This window comes from Lachancea thermotolerans (genome assembly GCF_000142805.1).
Source record: "Lachancea thermotolerans CBS 6340 chromosome E complete sequence".
NCBI classification, from domain to species: Eukaryota; Fungi; Ascomycota; class Saccharomycetes; order Saccharomycetales; family Saccharomycetaceae; genus Lachancea; species Lachancea thermotolerans.
The window spans coordinates 1,012,884-1,030,410 of record NC_013081.1 but is presented as its reverse complement, the minus strand read 5'-3'; the positions used below and the strand labels follow the sequence as shown (position 1 = coordinate 1,030,410).

General features: G+C 44.0%; 11 protein-coding genes across 11 annotated transcripts; 6 read left to right on the top strand and 5 right to left on the bottom strand.

Annotated features, from left to right (window-relative positions):
- Nucleotides 1-109: 109 nt before the first annotated feature.
- CTA1 (catalase A) lies at nucleotides 110-1,645 on the top strand (the record flags this gene model as incomplete). The annotated part of the gene is made up of 1 exon (XM_002553932.1): nucleotides 110-1,645. The coding sequence occupies one exon, from the start codon at nucleotides 110-112 to the stop codon at nucleotides 1,643-1,645; it is 1,536 nt and encodes a 511-aa protein (XP_002553978.1).
- Nucleotides 1,646-1,943: 298 nt separating this feature from the next.
- On the top strand, nucleotides 1,944-2,240 carry SGF11 (SAGA histone acetyltransferase complex subunit SGF11; the record flags this gene model as incomplete). The annotated part of the gene is made up of 1 exon (XM_002553931.1): nucleotides 1,944-2,240. The coding sequence occupies one exon, from the start codon at nucleotides 1,944-1,946 to the stop codon at nucleotides 2,238-2,240; it is 297 nt and encodes a 98-aa protein (XP_002553977.1).
- Nucleotides 2,241-2,515: 275 nt separating this feature from the next.
- Nucleotides 2,516-3,724, top strand: RMD5 (ubiquitin-protein ligase RMD5; the record flags this gene model as incomplete). The annotated part of the gene is made up of 1 exon (XM_002553930.1): nucleotides 2,516-3,724. One exon carries the CDS (start codon nucleotides 2,516-2,518, stop codon nucleotides 3,722-3,724), a length of 1,209 nt encoding a protein of 402 aa, XP_002553976.1.
- A 25-nt stretch (nucleotides 3,725-3,749) lies between these two features.
- ELC1 (elongin C) lies at nucleotides 3,750-4,043 on the bottom strand (the record flags this gene model as incomplete). The annotated part of the gene is made up of 1 exon (XM_002553929.1): nucleotides 3,750-4,043. One exon carries the CDS (start codon nucleotides 4,041-4,043, stop codon nucleotides 3,750-3,752), a length of 294 nt encoding a protein of 97 aa, XP_002553975.1.
- Nucleotides 4,044-4,161: 118 nt separating this feature from the next.
- Nucleotides 4,162-6,561, top strand: VPS16 (tethering complex subunit VPS16; the record flags this gene model as incomplete). Its single annotated transcript, XM_002553928.1, has 1 exon — nucleotides 4,162-6,561. One exon carries the CDS (start codon nucleotides 4,162-4,164, stop codon nucleotides 6,559-6,561), a length of 2,400 nt encoding a protein of 799 aa, XP_002553974.1.
- A 14-nt stretch (nucleotides 6,562-6,575) lies between these two features.
- Nucleotides 6,576-7,784, bottom strand: CHL4 (Chl4p; the record flags this gene model as incomplete). The annotated part of the gene is made up of 1 exon (XM_002553927.1): nucleotides 6,576-7,784. The coding sequence occupies one exon, from the start codon at nucleotides 7,782-7,784 to the stop codon at nucleotides 6,576-6,578; it is 1,209 nt and encodes a 402-aa protein (XP_002553973.1).
- Nucleotides 7,785-8,098: 314 nt separating this feature from the next.
- On the top strand, nucleotides 8,099-10,180 carry NOP4 (mRNA-binding ribosome biosynthesis protein NOP4; the record flags this gene model as incomplete). The annotated part of the gene is made up of 1 exon (XM_002553926.1): nucleotides 8,099-10,180. One exon carries the CDS (start codon nucleotides 8,099-8,101, stop codon nucleotides 10,178-10,180), a length of 2,082 nt encoding a protein of 693 aa, XP_002553972.1.
- Nucleotides 10,181-10,341: 161 nt separating this feature from the next.
- SSN3 (cyclin-dependent serine/threonine protein kinase SSN3) lies at nucleotides 10,342-12,063 on the bottom strand (the record flags this gene model as incomplete). Its single annotated transcript, XM_002553925.1, has 1 exon — nucleotides 10,342-12,063. The coding sequence occupies one exon, from the start codon at nucleotides 12,061-12,063 to the stop codon at nucleotides 10,342-10,344; it is 1,722 nt and encodes a 573-aa protein (XP_002553971.1).
- Nucleotides 12,064-12,226: 163 nt separating this feature from the next.
- MRX11 (Mrx11p) lies at nucleotides 12,227-12,877 on the bottom strand (the record flags this gene model as incomplete). The annotated part of the gene is made up of 1 exon (XM_002553924.1): nucleotides 12,227-12,877. One exon carries the CDS (start codon nucleotides 12,875-12,877, stop codon nucleotides 12,227-12,229), a length of 651 nt encoding a protein of 216 aa, XP_002553970.1.
- An 86-nt stretch (nucleotides 12,878-12,963) lies between these two features.
- ISM1 (isoleucine--tRNA ligase ISM1) lies at nucleotides 12,964-15,921 on the bottom strand (the record flags this gene model as incomplete). Its single annotated transcript, XM_002553923.1, has 1 exon — nucleotides 12,964-15,921. The coding sequence occupies one exon, from the start codon at nucleotides 15,919-15,921 to the stop codon at nucleotides 12,964-12,966; it is 2,958 nt and encodes a 985-aa protein (XP_002553969.1).
- An 871-nt stretch (nucleotides 15,922-16,792) lies between these two features.
- Nucleotides 16,793-17,392, top strand: MET31 (Met31p; the record flags this gene model as incomplete). The annotated part of the gene is made up of 1 exon (XM_002553922.1): nucleotides 16,793-17,392. The coding sequence occupies one exon, from the start codon at nucleotides 16,793-16,795 to the stop codon at nucleotides 17,390-17,392; it is 600 nt and encodes a 199-aa protein (XP_002553968.1).
- Nucleotides 17,393-17,527: the final 135 nt, after the last annotated feature.

Below are 17,527 nucleotides of genomic sequence, written 5' to 3'. Positions count from 1 at the left end.
AGTCGAACCAGCTGAGTACATCCTTAACTAACAAGGCAAACTCACGCGCACTTATTCATCATTTTTTACACACCTTTTTTGTACCACATCTTTCATCCAAGTTTCTAAGATGGGCAACGACAACCCAACCAACGCCTCTAATGTGAGGTCAGATCGCGTGGTCACAAATTCCCAGGGAAACCCGATAAACGAGCCCTTTGCCACACAGCGCGTAGGCCAATATGGACCGCTTCTGCTCCAGGACTTCACTCTCCTTGACTCCCTCGCCCACTTCAACCGTGAGCGTATTCCTGAGCGTAACCCGCATGCGCATGGTTCAGGGGCTTTCGGTTACTTTGAAGTTACCGACGACATCACGGATGTGTGCGGCTCAGCCATGTTCAATGAAATTGGAAAGAAGACCAGATGCATGGTCCGTTTCTCGACTGTTGGTGGTGAGAAGGGCTCTGCTGACACTGCCAGAGACCCTCGTGGATTTGCTACCAAGTTTTATACCGAAGAGGGTAATTTGGATTGGGTGTACAATAACACGCCGGTATTCTTTATCAGGGACCCTGCCAAATTCCCCCACTTCATTCATACCCAAAAACGTAATCCAGAGACGAATCTCAAGGATGCGAACATGTTTTGGGACTTCCTAACCACCCCTGAGAACCAGGTTGCCATTCATCAAGTTATGATTCTCTTCAGCGACCGGGGTACTCCGGCCACCTATAGAAACATGAACGGATACTCCGGGCACACCTACAAGTGGTCTAACAAGAAAGGCGAGTGGTTCTACGTCCAGGTCCACATCAAGACAGATCAAGGCATCAAGAACCTGAATAATGAAGAGGCTGTCAAGATTGCTGGCGAAAACCCTGACTACTGCGGCCAAGACCTATTCAAAAATATTAAGGAAGGCAACTTCCCAACTTGGACTGTTTATATTCAAACTATGACGGAAGCAGAGGCCCAAAAGCTGCCTTTTTCAGTTTTCGACCTGACAAAGGTGTGGTCTCATAAGCAATTCCCTCTGCGCCGTATTGGCAAAATGGTACTCAACGAAAATCCAAAGAACTATTTTGCTCAAGTCGAACAGGTTGCATTCTCCCCAAGCCACACAGTTCCCTACCAGGAAGCAAGCGCTGACCCTGTGTTGCAGTCCCGGTTGTTCGCTTACCCTGATGCTCATAGACACAGGTTGGGCGCAAACTATCATCAGATTCCTGTCAACTGCCCATATGCTTCACGGGTTTTCAACCCATCTATTAGAGATGGTCCAATGAATGTGGACGGAAACTTGGGTTCTGAGCCCAATTATTTATCAACGGCGAAAAGTTACAACTACACACAGGCGTCTAAACCCATTCAACAGCATCAAGAGGTGTGGAACGGCCCAGCTTTGCCATTCCACTGGGCCACTTCTCCGGGTGATGCTGACTTTGTTCAGGCCAGAGGTCTATACAATGTTTTGGCTCGCACTCCTGGCCAACAGCAAGCACTGGCTCACAATGTTGCTGTTCACGTGGCCAACGCCTGCCCAGAAATCCAAGAGCGAGTGTTTGCTATGTTCTCGCGTGTTGACAAGACGCTAGGCCAAAGCATCAAGAGAGAGGCGTTATCTATATCGCCCCGCAGCAGTAGCCAGCAAGCCAAATTGTAGTTCTGCAACGAATAAAATTCTCCTAAACTTCATGCACAGGAGGATCAAGTGCATGAACATCCTATTATTTATTATGTATTTAAATATCTAAGCCCGTTTGTAATTAGCTAGCATCAAAGTTGTGGTTTCGGTTATTGAATCAATACCGCAGGGTGTTTTTTTGTTTCCACTTTTAACATGTGTCGCTTTCATTTTTAGATCAGGAATTTATTTGTTGATCTTTGCCAGTTGAAGACTCTCTTGAAAGTGAATAGCCCGTTCGGTTTCATAAAAACGCTAAGCTCTCTGTAATTTAGCAATGGCACAATTGACAATAGATACAGCTTCACAGTCTATCTTCGAGAACTTGCTCACCACGATGATTCAAGACATTGTTGCTCGCACTACAACCCAAGCTCAAACACTCCGCGCACGGTATGGCGGGATTCCTAAGCCCTACTTTCACGATAAGTCGGGAACGCTTGACATTAACGGTATGCCAAAGCAGCAAGAAAGCTCCATATATTTCCACTGCGATAACTGTAGTCGCGACGTTTCAGTCAATCGCTTCGCAGCGCATGTGGAAAGATGCTTGACAAGAGGAAGAAGAGGATGAACGGACACTGAGCCCAGTTTGAAGGTACGAAAAATTCGAACGAGGCAGGGTCCAAATTACAGGGGGCGAATGATGACGCTAACGGCGAAGAGCCTAGGCCAAGCATTCTAACAGTGGCATACAAGTCGCTATTGACGGATCGTGTATTGGAATTTCAGACTGTGTCAAGGGATAAATCTGAAGTGCTATCATCGAAGAGGGGATACCACGTATAAACGGTTACTGCCGCAGACTAGTGTGAGTTCATCATCCCCGCAACTGGCTGTATTCCTCAAATGTCAGATCTTTTGAAGAACTTGAACACTGAATTTGGAAAGCTCAAGGAGGGCGCGTCCGATGGTCAATCACACCTGAGGAGATGCCTAAAGGACACTCATGAATTCAAGTTGAATATCAAAAAGTTGAAAAGCTACTTGACCAAGCAGATGCTTGAACCGGGTGCCGGGCAAGACCCGGTTGATGACAAGATTTCCCGGAAAAGGCAGCTGGCTGTCGACAAACTCAACAAGCTTCATAGACAGTGGGATAGTGGAGTGAAAAAACATGGCAAGAACGCGTTGCATCAACACACTAAATTTCAAAAGAGTGTTCTAAATAAAATCTACGATTTTGACCTCGATCAAGTCTATGTCAACCAGTTGCCCGCAGATGCCCGGCAGCATATTGAGAAATCAATTGGAGTCCATATATCGCGCTATAGCATGAGCGAGATTCCCAAAACAGACCCTGAGGCGATGGTTCAGTACTTAAAGGAAGTTTACGGCGTAGATCCTCAAGTATCCTCAAGTTATGTTGAGATGTCTCAGATAGTAAGGCAACTGCGCGGCGGAAACCTCGAGCCATGTATGCGTTGGTGTACTGAAGGTTCAAGTCTACAATTCGAGCTTCATCTCTTAAATGCCATGTATTTTCTTCAAGCAGGGGACAAAGTGTCAACTTATCAGTATTTGTTGAAACACATACCTAGTTTTATGGAAAAAACAAAGAAGACACATTTGCGGCATCAGGTGGCACCGCTTCTTGCGCAGCTTGTGGTATCTTCTGAAGCAAAAGTCAACGTTGAAGATCAGCGCAAGAAATGCATGAAATTGTTCACTAAAGAATACTGCGCTCAAAGCCGCCTCCCTTTCGATTCGCCGTTGTTTCTAGTAGTGCTGAGCGGCGTCATATCTTTCCAGTTTTTTATAAAATACAGGACGCTCCGAGCGGTGAGTCATGTGGACTGGAGTACCAAAAACGAGCTGCCATTCAATGTGAAGCTTCCAGAGTTCCTCACGAATTTCCACCCTATCTTCATTTGCCCAGTTCTTAAAGAGGAAACGACGCAAGAGAATCCCCCTTATGCTCTACCATGCCATCATATCATTTCGAAATTCAGTCTCGATAAAATGAGTAAAAACGGAACCTGTAATTTCAAGTGCCCATATTGCCCTGTAATGGCGGCACGCTCTAAAACCAGTAGAGTCAATTTTGTTATTTTGTAGCCAATCGCAGACTTTATAGTGTGAGCTAAATGTTGAGGAAGTCTGCGACTAGAAGCAGTTCTAATGACATTTCGGTGGGAACCTCGAATTCCGGAACGTCCTCATCTTCCCCCGCATTCTGATATTGTCTGCAGTACTCAAGATACTCGACCACTTTCTTCAATACGTCGGGTTTAATCTCACTCAAAGTAATCTTACTTTGTTGCTCTTCAATAAATGGCTTAGACAGCATGCTTCTTAGCACCGGCGACAAGTCAGCAGCTTCGCGAGATAGAGACTGCTCAGAGCCATCTTTAGAGACCAGGGTGATTTGTGACATTACTAGCGTTATTGTAGCTTCTTTTCCTTTCGATTACTTTCAGAAGTAAGTATAAGAAGGTCAAAGGTTTTGAAATTTAAATGAACGAAACTCAAATAATCAAATTACATGCAAACCAATGGGTGTGAAGAACCCTAGCCTAGGATGGGAGAAGCTCAAGGATGTATATTATAGGAACAGGGAGTTATGCCAATTGAGCTTACCTAAAGAGGATCAATATAAGCTAATCATTTCAACCACAGTTTTGGCTATTGAAGTTGAGGAATCCATACGGGTTTTTCAGTACAAAGGCGAACAATTGGGTGTAATTGAACTGAACAAGCTACCCAGTGAACTTGTTTGCTATGAGCTCGATTCTTTTGATGAGGGTTCATTGGTGTTAGCTCTTTCGGATCGTATTAGGGTTTACCATAATTGGTCCCCTCTGCTGTTTCAAGACTTTTTGTTACCAGATACCATTCAAGACAAAATTTGGGATTATAAAAACCGCGTTTTAGTTCTTTCAAGTTCTCAAGACTTATTCTACTTTGACGGGCTGGGCCTTCAGGTTCTGCTCAAGAACACCGAGAACTTTACTCTGTTAACTAAGAACCATTGGCATTGTAATGAAGACATAGTAGTCCTTCTCGACCTTGATCATGTTTTCCACTTGAACATCAAATCTTTAGAGTTGGTGCCCATGTTTATGGGCGAGACTTGGCACACCGTGTCAGTTTCCCCGCGCGGACTCGTGTGTCTCTTTAACGCCAAAACCAATGAACTCAGAATTTATAAAGATTCAAAAACCAAACTAATGGAGCTCAATCTTGAAACTCAACCGAATGATATGGCATGGTGTGGAGATGATACGATAGCTTGCGCCTTCAACCACGAAGAAATCAGACTATATGGGCCGGACTCAGAATACGTCACTTTTTGGTATCCAGATGAAATTATAGTGTTAAGGGGTGAATCCAACGGTTTAAGACTGATAACTAGTGAAAAAGTCGAGTTGATTTCAAAGGTGCAGCAGTTTACGTCGAACATATTTTTAATGGGCTCTACTGAACCAAGTGCAATTCTTCTGGATTCTGTGAATCTGTTATCTACCCAGGCACCTCGAGCCCTCGAAAATTTAAAGATCATAAATTTGGACCAAGGCGTTGCAGAATGCTTGGATGCTGCTCTTGAGGAATTGGACCCCTACTGGCAAAAGAAGCTTTTGGCAGCAGCGGCATTTGGGAAAAGCTCGCTTCCCAAAAACACCCAATTGTCAAAAGTTTTTGTGGAAACATGTAACAAACTTAGAGTCCTCAATGTCTTAACAGAAATGGGAATAATACTTACCTCAAGCAACCTTCTTGTTATCACACTTGATGGTTTGATAGCACGACTTATAAAAACCGGTAATTTCTATGAATGTATCCAAATCTGCAAATTTCTAAAGGATCGTGGTAGACTTGCCTCCATATTCAAATCTTGGGCCAATGCAAAGATCGCCTTTTCTGCTGATTTAGACGACGAAGATCTATTTAAGGTGATCATCAGGCTTGCTGAAGGGTTGTCTGTCCAGCTGCCGTTGGCTGAAATTGGACTTGCTGCTTTCTCTGAGGGAAGGCCTGCACTGGCTAAACAGCTGGTTCTTAAGGAGCCTTTACCCGATCTCGAGCTTCCATCACTTTTGGAGCTAGATGAACACGAGCTAGCGCTCAAAGAAGGGAGACGAAGGGGGATCCCAGGCATGATAATGTCAATTTTACTTATTTTGCAAAAACAGTTGACTACTTCTCAGTTCACAAAAGTCATCATGCTTGTTATGCAAGATAATCAGCTTTATACTTACTATGCGAGACATGATGATGAATTCTTGTTTGACTTTTACCGCCAAACAGACCAGTTAAGCAACCTTGCCCACCATATCTGGGACCAAGAAGTTCGGAACCAAAACCCTGCTGAATACTTACGTCAAGTCGAAGAACTCTATAACAGAGATTCACAGGACATTCTAATCAAAAATGATCAATCTCTTTTGCATAGACAATCTGAACTTTATGAGTTTCAGAGAAGCATATCCCATCTGCTGCAAGTAGATCTCGAAAACATGAACTTGGATGGCACTATAGAACTGCTCATTAAAATGAAACTGGATAAACAGTTGAACTCGCTCATTAAAAAGTTCAAGGTCACTGATCGGAAAATTTACCATATTAAGTGCAGGGTATTAACGCAACAAGACAGGTTTGATGATCTCTTCAAGTTTGCGCAGGAGCGAAAATCCCCAATAGGCTACCATCCCTTTTTCAAATATTGCTTGAAGCAAAAACGAAAGAAAGAGGCCGCTGTGTATGTGCGCATGATATCAGGAATTCCTTATGAGAAAAGAATTGAAATGTACCTGCGATGCGAGTCTTACAATGATGCTATTAACTTGGCCTCTAAGGAGAAAGACATTCCAAGCCTCAAGAATATCTACAAGACAATCCCTCCCAATCAACCACAGCTGAAGGCTTTAGTAAATGAAGCAATGAGCAAATTATAAGCTTCGACGTAGAATTAAAGGGTGCGGTGACTAATATCTTCGCTATAAAATTCCCCATTTATGATTTTGCCGGACCTGGGGCCATTTTCTCCTGTTAACCAACCAGGGACCCTGTTGATATCCATGTAACCCTTATCACAAAGTTCATGTAAACCACCAAAAACATCAGTTCCCCAAAGACTAAGCTTAAACTTTGCCTGTTTTTCCGGAGACTTTTCGCTCTCAATAATGAAATCGACTCTTGGTACTGGGAGCAGGGATTTATATCTCAATTTTTCTGCGGAAGTTGCAGTTGGTTCTGGGATGTTTGTACGTCCCTTGAATCTCATCATGGCCTTCCCTGTTTGACTTTGCAAACTCCACTTCAGTTGTTCTCGTCCTTGAACGATTTCATGATTATGTGGGTTGTCTAAAGGTGAGGAATCAACCTTACGATCAGCATAGGCGCGCCAAACCCCTTGCGCATTTGCATATCGAGACAAGCCATGGAGGAAAGCGACTGTATTTAGATTCCGCACCGGAAGCTTATCAACTTTTGCCAACTTGACCTTGTTTTTTGAATGCACTGACTTGCAGATGCTGTTGATGATAAGTTTTGTATAAAGATCCGTTCCAAATGAAAACCCGACGGATGAAATGTTAAAAGGGAGGACGACATATGTTGGCGCTCTACTGATCAGCTTTCGTGTAGAGTTGTACGCGGGAGCCGGATTTTGGGCACTTTCAGGGCCACAACGTTTTTGGTCAAATAGCTGAACTCTAAGAACGAGCAAAGGAAGTTCCGGATGTGGGCGAAGACAAGTGTGTATGGAAAATAGCGGCTGAAGGTCTTGTTTTAAAGCACATATCAGCTGTTCAGGTATCACTTGAAAAACTGCGGAGCCAATTTCCTTATTTTCAGCAGCCATCAGAGTCCATTTGAATGAGTTAGGTTGTTCAAGCAAGCTACAAAAGTCTAGGTCTGAAATCTGTGATAAGTTTAGTCCCTGTGGCCAAAACTTGTCGAGAATAAATCCTATGAGCTTTTGTCGGTTGTGACCTTTTCCCTCAACTTTCCGTATTAATCTTCCGAGTTCTTTGGTGGAGGACCGCTTCTCGCGAGTATCAATCTTTTCCCACCATTTGGACACTATGCCACGAATCGTAGCTGCTGATAGTTTGTTAAACTTCCTCAGGATAACAGGACGATCGAGTGATGGAATAAATTCGTCAGGCAAATCCATCTTGGGCCGCTCGCTATCTGCGGGTAAGAAACTGGATTGCTTTACGGGGAATTGACGCAGCAGTTTAGATATAGGAGCATTTGAGCTTAAGAAGCGCTTAACTTCGACAACAATTTCTGTCGGCGCGAAGTTTGAACTTCACGAAAGCGGCCTACCAACATCGAGTAAGTTCGTAAATTATGCCATGATGAAAAGGTGAGAAAAATTTTGCCAGGGCATCGGCGTTTCTTAGAAGCTCATCGCGTAACTTGATTTAAGAGTATCTACACTCAAGGACCAAATCAAACCGTCTTTTGGTGCGGAACTCTAGTGTTATGTCACAAAACAATGCCGCAGAAGGGCGTGGGTCTTCTGCAAAGAACTCACTGGATATGAAAACACTTTTTGTCAGGTCTATTCCATTCGAGGCCACTGATGAAGAGCTAACGAACTACTTTTCAGAGCTGGCACCAATCAAGCACGCTGTTATCGTCAAAGACAATGAAAAGAACTCTCGAGGCTTTGGCTTTGTTAGTTTCGCTGTTGAGGATGATACGAAGGATGCTTTAGAAAAGGCTAGAAAGACAAAGTTCAAGGGAAGACTTCTCCGTGTGGATATCGCGAAAAGAAGAGAAAGATCGAAAGGAGACCAAAGATCTTCGTCAAGCTCAGAGCAGGCCGGAAACGTTGAAAATAAGGAAAATGAGCTCATGGGTGGGAAACCCAAGCTAATTATAAGAAATATGCCGTGGAGCGTGCGTAAACCTGAGCAGCTGAAGCAGATCTTCATGAGATTTGGTACAGTCGTTGAGGCTAAAATTCCCAAAAAACCCGACGGAAAGCTTTGTGGATTTGCGTTCGTAACTATGAAGAAGCTAGCGGCCTGTAAAAAGGCAATTGAGGACTCAAAGGATTTGAAAATTGATGGCAGGCAGGTTGCAGTGGATTTCGCTATTCAGAAGAACAAGTGGGAAGACTACAAAAAGGAAAATGTTGCCGAGAAAGTAGAGTCTGAGTCTGAGTCTGAATCCGAAATTGACAAACAAGAAGCTGGAGAGGAGGGCTCCTCGAACGAAGCAAGCGAAGCAGAGGATGAAGACAACGAAAATGGCTCAGAGGATGAAGACAGTGACGCAAACAGCGAGGAGGATGAAGAAATGGACTCTGAAGAAGAAGAGGATCAAAGTCCTGGTTCTCAAAATTGGCCGAAACCAAACAAGCATGAGCAACTATCTGTTTTTGTCCGAAACGTTCCTTATGATGCTACCCAAGAAAGCTTGGAAGAGCACTTTGGTAAGTTTGGCCCAGTAAAGTATGCATTGCCCGTGCAAGACAAGGAGACCGGTTTAGCCAAAGGTTCGGCCTTCGTTGTTTTCAAATCGAAAGATGCTTTTGACGAGTGTGTAAATAACGCACCTGCCTCCGGCACCACTTCTTTGTTGATGAGTGACGATGTCCCATATCGATATGTCTATGAGGGCCGTATCTTGTCAATTGCCCCTGCTTTGGATAGAGAGACGGCGGGCAGGTTTGCTGAAAGAAATGCATCCAAAAGAAAGGAAGCTTTTGGCAAAGCCCCCACGGCCAAGGATAAACGTAATCTGTACCTTCTAAACGAAGGTAGAATAACAGAAGGATCCAAACTTGCGCAGCTCTTGACCGCTAAAGACATGGAAATTAGAGAAAGCTCTTACAAGCTCAGAGTTGAGCAGCTAAAGAAAAATCCAAGTTTGCATTTATCCCTTACGAGATTAGCCATTAGGAACCTTCCAAGAGCGATGACTGATAAAGCACTGAAAGCGCTAGCCCGTAAAGCCATTGTCGAATTTGCCAAAGAAGTTAACCTTCACATGAGACACCCTTTGAGTAAAGAAGAGATCCAGAGATCAACCAGGGAAAAGTACAAGTTCATGGACGAGGACGAGATTGCGGCTAGAAAGAAGAAGGATAAGAAGCAGGGTGTAGTGAGACAAGCAAAGGTCATCATGGAAGTTAAAGGCTCCTCTGTCGGCAGAAGTAGAGGATACGGTTTTGTTGAATTCAGAGATCACAAGGCAGCACTAATGGGCCTCAGATGGTTGAACGCGCATGAAGTTACGAAGCCGGAGCTTCTAGAAGGACTCGACGATGAAGAGAAGAAAGCGGTTGACACGGAGGGGCTCACACGAAGAAGATTATGCGTCGAGTTTGCTATTGAAAATGCAAACGTCGTAAAGAGACGACGCGATGCGACAAAGAATATGCGGGAGAGCAGTAAGCGCAAGCTTGAAGAAGCTGGGGATGAGAAAACTGAACAAGAAAACCAGAAGAAGGCAAAGACAGACTCGAATGCCAAAAAACCCAGTAAATCTGGTGTTGATGATAACATTAAGAGGCTGATAGGTTTCAAGCGCAAGAGAAAGCAAGCTAGAAAGTGAGCCACTCGCATCGTATGCGCCCATTACCGCAATTTTGGGCGCCGTAAACTTAGAATGCCCCTTAAGTATATGTATTGCATTATATAACTGTACAATAAATTCATGGTTAACGCCTCTATAACTTATGCGCTCTGCGCCCATTAAAATTGAATAAAACAGCCTCATCCTCTTTTTTTCCTCGCTGGGCCGTTTGAGCTTGACGCCGCACCTGGGCGCATTGAAGAGTTGTTTCCAGACACTGCTGCTGCTGCTGCCGCCGCAGCCGCCAAAATTCTACGATTGACCCCCAATCCTCCAAGGTTGGAATTGTTAGGGTTATTGGAAGCCATCACCTGAGCATGGACTGCAGTATTCTTTGCCTTATTGTTTGCGATGTTCATAATATCATTATCGTTAGTATGAATGCGCCTTGGTGGATATTGATAGTTGAGACCCTCAAAAACATTTTCACAAACAGTGGGATCTTCATTGGTGAAGAATGGATGTTCCAGCGCATCCACTGCATCAATTCTCGTGACGGGGTCATACCGCAGTAACTGATACAAGAGATCAAGTGCCTCTTTATTTCTTCCTCCTGCAGAGTGATACCAAACAGGTAAGTTATCTCGATAACGTGGAAATTTTGACAGCTGCTCATATTCTGAATATTTAAAAATGTTGGGCCATGTCTTTTCATTTGGCGAGCCTAAGACTTCTAAAATTCTTTGCAATTGATTGGCTTGAAATGGAACACTTTTCTTTGAATCCATCTTAGCTTCTTCGCCTTTAAATATTGGTCGCAGCCCAATTAGTTCGGCGAATATGCACCCAACAGCCCATAGGTCGATTGCTGGCGTATAATGACGGGCGCCTAGCAAAAGTTCTGGGGCCCTATACCAGATTGTGACGACTACCTTGTCGCCGGTGTACAGCGTCTGAACCATGTTGTGGAATTTTCTCGCGAGGCCCAAATCCCCAATTTTCACGCAACCATCTACTGTCACCATGATATTCGCAGGCTTCAGGTCCCTATGCAGGATCCAGTTTTGGTGCAAGTACGATACGCCATCGAGGATTTGCCACACAATTGACTTGAGCATCCTTGGGGGTATTAGTCTTTTTTCAGGATGCGAATGGAAATGAATGATCTGTAGGAGATCATGTTCTGCAAACTCAGAGACCATGTAAATGCTTTTGTTCTCCAAGAAAATCTCAACAAGACTGGTGAGATGTTTATTCCGTAGTTCTCGACACAAAGACATTTCTCTGCAAGCACTTTGAGATATCCCTGTATAATGGAGCTGTTCAACGCCTTCTCTTTCAGTTTTGAACTTCTTTATTGCAAATAAGGTAGGCAAATTATCATTGGACGAAACCATCATAGACCCGTCGGGTACACCTCCTGCTTGAGGTTCTTGACCTCCAGGCAAGGTATGGCTTGATTTGGCCTCAGATTTACTGAAATCGATGCTTGATGCTTGTGGTAAGCCAGAGGAGGCATCTTGAACTCGAGTGGTTTTATTGATAGAGTTAGTGTCAAGGATATTGTGGTCACTTATGGGATTGTTCGAGGTAGTATTCGCAACTTCACTTCCGACAAGTGATGTTGTTGAGCTACTCGGATTTTGAAGCTTCCTCTTAGCTTTGTAAACCTTGCCGTAAGTACCGGCGGCGATATAACCAATTATCTCGTATTTTTCAACTACAGACACCCTATTCGCATCCTTGCGCCTCTTGTAGGGTCCGATTGAAAAGACATTATTGTTGGCCATCAGTAGCGGCTTGCCACTAGCTGAGGTGCTTCCCTTGTTATCCACCATTTGCTGCTGCCATATATTCTGCGAGCTCTGCTGCTGGATTGGGATGGGGTAGTCGTTTGGCGGCTTATTTTGGATGCCGTACATTTTTGTCTCTCCCTCTCTTCCGTTTAACTTGTTTATCTCTTACATCAAATCATTTTTATTGACAAACATGTTTGTAACGATGTTAAAGTTGCTTGCTAAAATATAGATGTATCATGAATGGCAGGTATGCCTTGGCAGCGGTATCTACTTAGCAGCCATTGGGCTAGCTTGATTTCTTGCCCGGCCGCAGTAGGCTTCCCAGTTTCTTGAAAGGGCCCAAGAACCACTTGAAGAAGTAAGGTGCAGCCCAGAGACTAAACAATACTCTAGCAGGGTACAAAATTTTCACTATGGCGTAAGAAATGGCACCAGATAGGACCAGTCGGTTTCTATCGAAGCCCTGGGAACGATCCCCCACTAGCTTTTCAATTGAGTCGCCGCATTGATCAAGTAACTCTTTAAAATAGAGAGGAAGCTCATATTGCTCGTTCAGGTTTAATGAGTAAAGCACCCACCAAAGCCCAAAAAGAGGAACTATGGCCGTAATTTCATGCAAGATCAGAAAGGAGGATATTGTACTGACAGGGCTTGTTTCGGCAAGTTTATCGAAGTAGTGGCCAATAGCTGGTCTTTTGCTGAGCCTTGTCAAAAGTTTTGACTTCGAGATTAGCTTATAAATCTTATTAGAAGGATCCTTAGCTGGACCGACCGCCTTCTCAGAAACCGTATTACTGCTACTTGCCTTTTTTGAGTAGCACCTGCACCGTTCAACGCCTACAGCGCTGGGGCGCAGGAGCCCAAGTGCTATGGACCCGCCCTTTGCATACAATCGAGAAGCAGGAGAAAGCCCTAATGAAGTGAAAGCCAGGGACATTGATGAATGAATGCTTTGTTCAGCTACATAACATGCTATTTACAAGTTAACGATGGTGATCTATAAGACGAAGGTTTAAAACGAATTCACGTGATAGCGTGGGAGCAACGATGACAAAGAGATTCAATCTCTGTGGAGTTGCGTTTCCAGCACCTGGGGCACTCATAGAGGTCACTTGATTCTACGAACAAACTCACCTCTTTGTCTGCGCCGATACTCACCAAAACACCGCGTTTGTTTTCTGACTTTTCTATCTTTACGCCGCTTACCTGCAAGAGGTCAGCAATACAATCTTCAGAGAAGGGCAGCTTATCTTCTGAGTGAATAATGGAAACTATTGTTTGCGTGGATTTAGTGACATTAGGAAGTGCTCTGAATTCATTCGCGTACGCCCTAAGGATAGGGAGCTGGTTTTGTTCGAAGTTGTTGACGACCTGTTCATAATTCTTCAAGTTTAAGTGCTTCCATGGGCGTGTAAACGGCGAATCAATCGTGTTTAGATCACTGTGCGTCTTCTCAATATTTTTCCACTTTGTTTCCAGGTGATTCCATGACTCCTGGACCAAAATTGGCGTAATGGGGCCCAGTATGCAGCGATACGTATCAAGAACGTGAAAAAGTGTTGTCTGAATTTGGCGACGCTTTAAGCTATCTGGTCGGTCGCAGTATAATGAATCTTTCGTGATGTCAAAGTAAAATGCAGAGAGCTGGTTGTTCATGTGGTAAAGAGTCGTTGTAACAACTTTTGAAAAATTGTACGAATCGTAGTACGTTTGAACTTCATCGCTTAGTTTCTTCAGCTTGCAAATAGTGAATTGATCGACTGCCCTCAACTTTTCGAAGGGAAGAAGCATATTAGAATTCTCTGTAGTGGAAAGGTTTCCAAGTATGAATTTGAAAGTCAATCTTAACTTCTTCAGGGCTTCCGCTACGTGTTTGGTAACTGTCGGCCCTATTGTAACATCGGTGGTAAAGTCTGCCTGAGAAATCAGAAGTCTCAAGCCATCGACCCCAAGCGCAGGAATTCCTTTCTTTTCATCGCCTCTTATCACAGTTTCAGGAGAAATGGTGTTTCCGATTGACTTCGACATTTTTATTCCTCTCTCGTCTAAAGTAAAGCCATGAGTAATAACAGTGCCATATGGAGCTGCTGCTTGTTCTGAAGTGGCTATCTTGGTAAGCAAGGAGCTTTGGAACCAGCCTCGATGCTGATCGGAGCCCTCGAGATAAACATCAGCCAATGGGTATGGCATTTCGGTCAACTTCAAACGTTGAGTGTAAAAATCCTCAAGAACATTCCATGTACTCCCGCTGTCAAACCAGACATCCACGGTATCCCTTCCTCTCTGGAACAAATGAGAGATATCTTTATACCGAGAAGGTAACCATTCCGCAATATCGCTGTTGTCTTCCTTGAACCAGGAGTCGATTCCTTTCTTGTCTATAACACCCAATACATGCTCAACCACTTCCTCATTCATTAATACCTCTTCGTGATTATCAACTTTGTGGAAGGCAGGTATTGGAACACCCCAAGAGCGTTGTCTGGAAATGCACCATTCGCTTCTAGACTTTATAAATGAAGCCAGTCTTGTTTTTCCTCTTCCTGGGTGAAACCTGACGTTTTCTAGGCTTTCTAGTGCTGATTTCTTGACATCTGTGAGATCGGCGAACCATTGGGGGGTCGCTCTAATTAGAACAGGCTTTTTAGATCTCCAGTCGTAGGGGTACGAATGAACGTATTTTTCTGCCTTCAAAAGTAGCCCTTGTTTAGTTAAGAGTTTTAGTATTGTTTTAGTCGTGCCCTCTGATAGCACACGCCTGGGTAATCCAGTTTCCGGCTCTATTAGATCTTTGTGAAGTTCTTGGGGTAAAAGTTCTAACTTATACCTGCCTTCGTCATCAACAGGAGAGAAAACCTCGAGTTTGTTTGTAATACCAATCAAGTAGTCATCAAAGCCGTGACCGGGGGCAGTATGGACAAGGCCTGTCCCTGAAAGCTTTGTTACGTGCTCCCCGTGTAACAGTGGCTTTTCATCATTGCCTAAAAACGGAATAGTGTATTTCAAACCCTGAAGTTCTTTGCCTGTAAGCATTGCAGTAGCTTTATGTTCTGGTTGAAGCAGTGCTTCCTTTAAACCAGATTCCACAACGAGGTACTCACCCTCGACCTTGTAAATCCCATAACTGAATTTCTCGTTATAACATATGGCCTGGTTAGAAAAAAGGGTCCAAGGAGTGCTGGTCCAGATCAAAAAACTCAATGGTATATCACTGTTCAAGGAATAGTGCCTCCTCACTGCATCAGCTGATTTGCTTGCAAAAGGGAGTTTTACGTAGGCGGAGGTTGATACGTGGTTGTCATTATATTCCAGTTCTCCTTCCGCTAATGCAGTTCTGGTCTCGCTTCCCCAATACACTGGCTTATTTTGACGCTTGATTAAGCCGACACGGATCATCTCTTTCAACACACCTAGCTGGTTCAACTCAAAGCTTTTTTGCATTGTTTCATACCGGTCTTCCCAGTCTGTGAGTATTGCAAATTGCTGGAACTGCTCTTTTTGGCTCTTGATTGTTTTTTGTGCATGCTGAGATGCCACTCTGCGGATTTTTGTCGGCAGCATGTTGCTTCCATCTTTTCCAAGCTTTTGTAGTGCTTTCAATTCAATTGGCAGTCCGTGACAATCCCAGCCAGGCTTATAGTATATGAACTTTCCTTTGAGCAGCTGGTATCGATTAATAATATCTTTTAGCGTCTTATTCATGGCGTGGCCCAAGTGTAAGTCACCGTTAGCATACGGTGGGCCATCATGAAGGACAAAAAGACGGTTTTTTACAAATTCTGAGCGCTTCGCGGGATCAAGCTTGTGCGCCTCTGCGAGAAATCTATCCAGTTGCTTCCGATAAACGTCTTTGGAGGATTGTGGTACTAGCAGGTCGAAAGTCTTCTGCAAATTGGATCGGTTGGCGAATTTTGTTTTCGGCAAGCACAGCGTCTTTTGGTAGACATGCTGGGAGCAAGACCTGAGACTGGGTGCTACCATTCAGCTATGTTTCCAAAAGATCTCTTTCTCTTGATTCTATAAATTGAGTGTTTAATTTTTGGTGCTTCAACCTTAGCGAAGATATGCATCAAAAATCTCAACAAAAGATGCCCAAAGGAGGAGTACCTAGGAATGCAGGCATACTACCTGTCGACGACCTGTCCTATTAATATGGTTCCAAGCTTACCCCATTTGTTTGTAACGTAGCCTTAGTAGGCCTGGCGCCCCCAACTATATTCCAAGCGTAACCCGTTTAAGGGTTAACCTTGTCTGGACATTAAGTCAAAGAAGGCTGTAATCAACTACGGTGTACTTGGCTAGCATCCTTATTAAGAAACTACAGAAAAAGGATTTGCATGGCCAAGACCTCGCAGCAACCTTCATCGCTTTCGATCAGGGGTTTTATTTCCTGACATACAAGCAGTCAATTAAGGAAGATTTAGCCCGGTTCCTCCTGCTCGCTTCACCTGCATGACTAAACGTTCACTGACTCCATGTCCAAGATCGAGCCGAAGACGAGGAAACTTCATAGCATTTTAGTTTACTAGAGGGCTGTGGTGCGAATCTAGTTAGGAGAAGAAACTTAGAGTTTGAAACAAACTACGTGCTCTGTACGGTCGAAATGTTCTATAACTTCGTCTCTGTCACTGGAACTGCTTTATGACCCACCATGATTAGTCCAAGAATATGGAAATCTCTCACGTGAACATATCACTATAGTGTGGCATTATAAAATTTTGGACTACATCTAGATTCAAAATTGATAGTCATCCCTGCCAACTGTATTCCCCAGCTCGCATACCAAGTGGTCTCAGGCGATATCTGGACAGCAGGGAGTCTGTTTATTACAAGGCAGGCTTTGTTTTCAAGTATGAGCGAAGATGCGGTATTTTTCCAACAAGCAGCTGAGGCCATTGTAGCTACAAGCCTGAAAAGTGCAAATGTCGACCCAACAATCAGGGAACTACTGAACAGAATAAAGTACGTTGACCCCAACAAGACCAGGGCACAGGTCCCACCTCAAATAATGTCAGAAAACAAGTCTGTTCTAAATTACTTTGATCAGTTGCTAAATAACGTCGAAAGTCTATCGGGAACAGAAAGTGCCCCGCAAGGAGAAAAGCCTGGATCGAAAAAGAGGAGGAGATCTGAAGGCCCGGAGAATTCTGGTAAGGATGACCTAAAGGTTAACACATCGGTGGAGGACGATGCAGGAGCCAAAAAATTCCCCTGTGGTAAATGCGATCTGGTGTTTCGACGCTCAAGCGACCTCAGAAGGCATGAAAGAGCACATCTCCCGATATTACCCAATATTTGTTCTTTGTGCGGAAAAGGTTTTGCGCGCAAGGACGCGTTAAAGAGGCACTTTGACACCCTGACATGCAAAAGGAATCGTGAAAAGCTGTTAAGCATCGGGGGAGATATAAACGAAATTCTTGAAAAGGCGAGACTAAATGGTGCTAACGTATGACGTATTTGGCCTTTGCGTTTCAAGCTCCAGGTTAGAGGCTTGCACAAGGGCGAACTGGGAATAGGAATGCCAGGAACATTCATAGGAAACAGGAACATTCGGCCAACATTATATTTTTGTTTGATTTTATTGTAT